The sequence below is a fragment of the Bombina bombina genome, chromosome 6 (assembly GCF_027579735.1).
Source record: "Bombina bombina isolate aBomBom1 chromosome 6, aBomBom1.pri, whole genome shotgun sequence".
Classification (NCBI taxonomy): domain Eukaryota; kingdom Metazoa; phylum Chordata; class Amphibia; order Anura; family Bombinatoridae; genus Bombina; species Bombina bombina.
In genome coordinates, this window is record NC_069504.1 from 1,102,983,141 (window position 1) to 1,102,990,669 (window position 7,529).

The 7,529-nt window shown below is 38.7% G+C and overlaps 1 protein-coding gene across 1 annotated transcript in view; it reads left to right on the forward strand.

Annotated features, from left to right (window-relative positions):
* Positions 1 to 5,517, forward strand: part of LOC128664902 (uncharacterized) — a 182,625-nt gene extending 177,108 nt beyond the window's left edge. The window contains 1 exon segment of the mRNA XM_053719694.1: positions 4,977 to 5,517. Coding sequence (XP_053575669.1) covers positions 4,977 to 5,220 — 244 coding nt within the window. The 3' untranslated portion in view covers positions 5,221 to 5,517.
* Positions 5,518 to 7,529: the final 2,012 nt, after the last annotated feature.

A 7,529-nucleotide genomic window follows, 5' to 3' on the forward strand; every position in this document is an offset into this window, starting at 1 on the left:
ACTGCTACCATAGAGTTCTAAAGACACATGCACACCCTGAATCTAAGTAGCTTTACTCATTAACAGAGGATACCAGAAGAATGAAGCAAATTTGAGGACAGTAGTAAACTTGAAAGTTGTTTAAATTGCATGTTGTATCTGAAAAATATATTTTTGACTTTACTGTCCCTTTAACAAGCTGTTATAGTTTCCATATAAGTGTTTTATTAGAGGATAAATTCACACACAATGCACAGTATACAGTCGGGACATTAATACCTTAGGAACTGGGAATTTCAGAGAAAACGCCTAAAAGACCAGAGATTTTTTAGCATTTTTGCTATTAATCTTTTTAAAGGGATATAAAACACAATTTTTTTCTTTCATGATTCAGATACAGCAGCAATTTTAAGCAACTTTCTAATTTACTCCTATTATCATTTTTTCTTCGTTCTCTTGGTATCTTTATTTGAAAAGCAGAAATGTAAGCTTAGGAGCCAACCCATTTTTGGTTCAGCACCTTGGTAGCGCTTGCTGATTGGTGGCTACATTTAGCCGGCTCCTAAGCTTACATTCTGGCTTTTCAAATAAATATACCAAGAGAACGAAGAAAAATTGGTAATAGGAGTAAATTAGAAAGTTTCTTAACATTGCTGCTCCATCTGCATCATAAAAGAAAAAAATTGGGTTTAATATCCCTATAAACAGAAATAGAGCCTTGTTTTTTTTTATTTACCTATCAACGCTATATATTATTTTTAGTAGACAACCCAAGGTATTAATATAGTCCCATTTCAGTATATTTAAAGGGACATGAAACCCACATTTTGTCTTTCATGCTTTAGATAGAACATGCAATTTTAAACAACTTTCTAATGTACTTCTATTATCTAATTTGCTTTATTTTCTTTGCTGAAAAGCATATCTAGATAGGCTCAGTAGCTGCTGATTGGCAGGGGCACATAGATGTCTTGTGTGATTGGCTCACCCATGTGCATTGCTATTGCTTCAAAAAGGATATCTAAACAATAAAGCAAATTAGATAATAGAAGTAAATTGGAATGTTTTTTAAAATTGTATTCTCTGTCTGAATTATGAAAGAAAAAATGTGGGTTTAATGTCCCTTTAATGGTTGTAAAAACTTCTATAGGATCCCCTTTGTTCAGAAATAGCAGACATGCATGGCTTTGCCATTGTTTTTTTGGTAATTACAAGGCCGCTAATTGCAGTTGCGCACCACAGTTCTTAATTTCCTATCAGTAAAGGGGTTAATCAGGTAGCTTGTAAGGTTAATTTTAACTGTAGTGTAGGGATAACCCTCCCACCCCCTGATCCCTCCAAAACAGCTCTCTTCCTTCCCTCACCCCCCACTGGTCACCACCGTCTTAGGTACTGACAAACAGTCTGCCAGTATGCAGATTTAAGGCTTTTTTAAAATTTGATTTATTATTATATATTTTTTATGTAGTGTAGGGATCCCTTCTCAACCCTTCCACCTCCCTGATCCATCCAAAAAAGCTCTTTAACCCTCACCCATCTAACTAGTGTACTCCATCTTAGGTACTGGCAGCTGTCTGCCAGTACCCAGTTTATATATATTTATTTATACTTTATACTAATTGATTAATAAAAAAGCATTTTTTTGTAGTGTAGCGGCCCTCCCCACTCCCCCCCAAAGGATCAAAATAGCCCCCTCTGTCATGTCCAGCGCCACCAGTTCCTTTCTTATGCCTGGCAGCTGATTCACTAAAAACTGTAGATATGAGCGCATAGACTAACATGGGAACTGGTGAACTTTTAGTATTTACTTCATCTAGAGCAGTGATTTTTAACCTTTTTTTTTGCCGTGGCACACTTTTTTACATAAAAAAATCCTGTGGCACACCACCATCCCAAAATTTTAAAAAAATCACACATTGTAGCCTAATACAGCATATATATATATACAGGGAGTGCAGAATTATTAGGCAAGTTGTATTTTTGAGGATTAATTTTATTATTGAACAACAACCATGTTCTCAATGAACCCAAAAACTCATTAATATCAAAGCTGAATAGTTTTGGAAGTAGTTTTTAGTTTGTTTTTAGTTATAGCTATTTTAGGGGGATATCTGTGTGTGCAGGTGACTATTACTGTGCATAATTATTAGGCAACTTAACAAAAAACAAATATATACCCATTTCAATTATTTATTTTTACCAGTGAAACCAATATAACATCTCAACATTCACAAATATACATTTCTGACATTCAAAAACAAAACAAAAACAAATCAGTGACCAATATAGCCACCTTTCTTTGCAAGGACACTCAAAAGCCTGCCATCCATGGATTCTGTCAGTGTTTTGATCTGTTCACCATCAACATTGCGTGCAGCAGCAACCACAGCCTCCCAGACACTGTTCAGAGAGGTGTACTGTTTTCCCTCCTTGTAAATCTCACATTTGATGATGGACCACAGGTTCTCAATGGGGTTCAGATCAGGTGAACAAGGAGGCCATGTCATTAGATTTTCTTCTTTTATACCCTTTCTTGCCAGCCACGCTGTGGAGTACTTGGACGCGTGTGATGGAGCATTGTCCTGCATGAAAATCATGTTTTTCTTGAAGGATGCAGACTTCTTCCTGTACCACTGCTTGAAGAAGGTGTCTTCCAGAAACTGGCAGTAGGACTGGGAGTTGAGCTTGACTCCATCCTCAACCCGAAAAGGCCCCACAAGCTCATCTTTGATGATACCAGCCCAAACCAGTACTCCACCTCCACCTTGCTGGCGTCTGAGTCGGACTGGAGCTCTCTGCCCTTTACCAATCCAGCCACGGGCCCATCCATCTGGCCCATCAAGACTCACTCTCATTTCATCAGTCCATAAAACCTTAGAAAAATCAGTCTTGAGATATTTCTTGGCCCAGTCTTGACGTTTCAGCTTGTGTGTCTTGTTCAGTGGTGGTCGTTTTTCAGCCTTTCTTACCTTGGCCATGTCTCTGAGTATTGCACACCTTGTGCTTTTGGGCACTCCAGTGATGTTGCAGCTCTGAAATATGGCCAAACTGGTGGCAAGTGGCATCTTGGCAGCTGCACGCTTGACTTTTCTCAGTTCATGGGCAGTTATTTTGCGCCTTGGTTTTTCCACCCTGTTGACTATTTTGAATGAAACGCTTGATTGTTCGATGATCACGCTTCAGAAGCTTTGCAATTTTAAGAGTGCTGCATCCCTCTGCAAGATATCTCACTATTTTTGACTTTTCTGAGTCTGTCAAGTCCTTCTTTTGACCCATTTTGCCAAAGGAAAGGAAGTTGCCTAATAATTATGCACACCTGATATAGGGTGTTGATGTCATTAGACCACACCCCTTCTCATTACAGAGATGCACATCACCTAATATGCTTAATTGGTAGTAGGCTTTCGAGCCTATACAGCTTGGAGTAAGACAACATGCATAAAGAGGATGATGTGGTCAAAATACTCATTTGCCTAATAATTCTGCACTCCCTGTATATATATATATATATATATACACACATATATACACACATATACACACACACACACACACACATAAAGTACTGTGCTGTCATGCCATGCCTCCTACAAACTATACATGACATATTGACATTCATTCACAAACAATCATAATGATTGCCTGTGAATGAATGTCAATATGTGATGGTTGTGAATTATGTCTGCCTGATGAGCCTGTCACATACCTCCCATTATTTAAAAATTTGAAAGAGGGACACCCCTGCACTGGGGGTAAAAAACAAACAAAGTTTAAAAAATATGTCACACTGTTGTCAGTCTGCCACGGCACACCTGAGGATCTCTTACGGCACACTGGTTGAAAAACACTGATCTAGAGGGTGCTGGTGTGAATAAGGGGGTATATGCAGATAACACTGTTATATCTGTTATATAGATAACTCATTGTATTTTACATTCAGATATTTTTTATTGGGGAGGATGATACTTTAGGATCTGAATTGAGTTCTGGCAATGTTGGCTCATTATTTTATACATTAAATGGACACTACAGTTAAAATTAAACTTTCATTAAGTTATTTGTGGGAATACTTCTAATGTACTGCTGTCGCTCATAGTGTGGGCAAAAACTTATATTCTGCCATCAGCAAGAGGGGCTGAACGCAAATTTTATACTAAAACATGCATAGCAAAAGAGCACTCCCCAAATTACCTGCAAGTACATATTAATAATCCCTTAGAAATGGTACATTGATTAAAAAATATATAAATGAAAGCATCAAATGCACACATATATAGTAATTCTAATGAATTAACCCTTTCAGTGCTAACGGCGTCTCTAAGCCGTCGCAGATTTCCCACTCAGGTGCTAACGACGGTTCAGAGTCATCGCTAGCACTCCCCCACCTTGAGGGAGATCTGGGGGCTCCCAACTGCTCCTACCCCGGCGATCGGGCCTGTATAGTGACGGGCATTGCCGGGGCTTCACGTTTTGCACAGTGATGTCATGCGCAATGATGTCACCGCGCAACTTTATTTAAAAATGACAATGATAATGGTATAGGAAAAGGGAGCATGCTGCTTAGAAGCCTTTATCTCAGGCATCTAAGCAGCTACAGACCCCCAAGACCCACTTTTGTAAAGGTAATCGCCTAACCCATAAAAAAAAAATAAATATTTCAAAAAAAAAAAAAAAAACTTAAATCAGCTTAGCACCCAGGTGGGAAAGTGCTTTGCACTCAAAGGGTTAAGATCTGTACTTTTTGCACTACAAGATCCATATAACAATTTAGCTGCAATAGAGGACTTGGATATATGACTCCAAAAAGTATGTACCAGTGGGAGTTAAGGGGTTAAATTATTCATATGAAAAGAGTTAAACTGTGTGGGATATTTACCTAAAATGGCTGTAGAGGTTATCCCTGAAATACAATGACAATACAGTATGTTGCACCTTCTTGCTTTACTGATGAGTAAGTAACTACACACAGATTGCACACCTGTCTTTTTCCTCCGTAGCTTTATGGCTGGTCTCCTCTCTGGGGTTCTTGCTGGACGGGACACAGACACGTGCGTTCACATGGGTCTCATGGCTGCCCGACTCTCCCTCCAATCCCACGGTCCTATTTCTCACAGCATCTCACCTGCAAGTATTAGCCAACAGCAGATTGAAGAAACCAGATGGCTCCGCCCTAGAATGTTGGATATTAACCCATATAAGGGGAAGGCATTCCTCAATACTAGCGAGAAGCAGAAGTCTTAGGAAATTGACTCACTGATATATGTACTAGTTTGTGTCCTTTGGAAAATTCCAGTGACATAGGTATGCGTAGGCCTGGGCCTAGGGCTGCAAAATGAAATAAGACAGTCACCTGGGACTGAATTGTTTATTAAGTATCTCTCTTGATTCTACCTGGATCTCTTGTTACAAAGTATTACAATCAGTTGGAAAGAGGTAAAAAAGGCAAAATACTAGGTTGTGCCAAATCATTGTGTTACACTAAGAGCTCTACATTTTCTGTATGTAAGTGAATTTAATTAATAAATGAAAATAAAATAACATGGCATTTGCTGTAACAATTGTTCTGTAAGATAACAAATGGGGCACTATATACAATAACCTGTGATGTCAAAGTGAACGTTCCAAACCCACTAACAAGTCCCTTATACACCAAACAAATGGCGTCTGTACGCCAACTGGAACCTCTGAGCTGTGCACTAGCAGCAATCAAAAGTATAAAATCCAAATGCACGTTTCATTAAAGGGATATGAAACAGTCTGTTTCATTGTTGTAATATAAAAAGCACTAAGCAGTAGTTTTTAAATAGATTTTACTATTCATTTCTTTTTTTAAACTTCATTATGCAGTGCCCATTACTTCCTTTCACAGCCCTACAAGGAGTCTGGTGTCTCTATAGGAAGACATTTAGAGCTTGATGTCATAAATCTTCTAGAGTAACATGAGCTGGTTTAGTATTAAATGAATACTAGATAAACAGGGAGTTGGATTTGCCCATGGCTCAGAGGAGGCAGAATGCAACCTAAGTTGCCAACATGTTTGCTCTCTTATCTAGCTGTAAGCAGGGGCTACACTGAGAATTTCATTTGCATTAAAACAAGTAAGTTGTTTGCTGTTTTTATATAAACAGCACTTGGAGTGGTGCACTGAGAGCTGACATGGCTTTCGCCCCCCCCACCTCCATCTTGTTACATATCTGTCATGTACGGTGGCAACCAGGCCCAGTGTTACCCTTACTCCCTACATTTATCCACCAATCAGCAAGCACTACATAGGTGCTGAACCAAAAATGGGCCGGCTCCTAAGCTTACATTCCTGCTTTACAAATAAAAATACCAAGGCAATGTAGAAAAAATAATGAAAGAAAACATTTGGGTTTCATATTCCTTTAAGTTTAGGGGCTGACAGATAAACTTTAGGGTCAGATGACTAAGACCTGATATGGCTATAGGGTGACAAAGGTCTGTAGGGACAACGATCTGACCTGACGTGCATATGTGCACAATTCTGCCAGGAGACTAGTCTGGTGTGTGGTCTTTATTATCATTATTATTGAAGTATTTGTTCTTTATACAAACGATAAGGCTGGCACACATGCTCACATTATAGTATTAATTCGGCATAGCGCTCATGTCTGTTGCCTCCCTTTATGGATCAACAATATACTCCTATTCCATAACCTCTACTGATATGTTTTAGGACTGATTTGGCTGTCTGCTACTTAGATGGTGGACGAGTGTCTACTGGTAAGTATTATTTTCGTTGTTATACAGTATATGGCTATGTTGTGGGCAGTATGTGTTATGGTATATATATATATATATATACACATTTTTATATATGGCACTGGAACATAATCTTTCTTTGCTATTCCCCTTATAGTTAGTTTGCACACAGCAGTGTTTTTAGACGCCTAGTTTTGTTTTATTACGCGTCAGCCTTTGGCTTTGCGTACATCGGAAATGCGCACTTCAGGTTAGTGTCTGTAGGGTTAGTGCACACTTCATGGTTTTCTATTAGAGGTATTTTTCGCTGTCACTCTTTGGGTTAGCACACGCTGGTTGGTTATGCGCACGTTAGGTTAGAGCACTCTTCATAGTTTTCTATTAGGGATATTTTTCGATGATGCTGGTTGGGTTAGCGCATGCTCGTTGGTTATGCGCATGTCGGGTTTTTGTTGCACGTTTTTTCCTTTTAGCAGTCAATTGTTTTTGTGTGCATTTCTTTATCTGGATGTTGTATTCCTTCTGGTTTTTATTTTTGACAGTTTGGTTTTGCACTCATTATTACTTAAAGGGGCAGTCTACACCAGAATTGTTATTGTTTAAAAAGATAGATAATCCCTTTATTTACCATTCCCCAGTTTTGTATAACCAACACAGTTATATTAATACACTTTTTATGTATGTGATTTTCTTGTATCTTAGCCTCTACAGAGTGCCCCCTTATATCACTTCTTTTGACAGACTTTCATTTTAGCCAATCAGTGCTGGCTACTAGGTAACTCCACGTGTGTGAGCATAGTGTTATCTATATGAGACACTTGAACTAA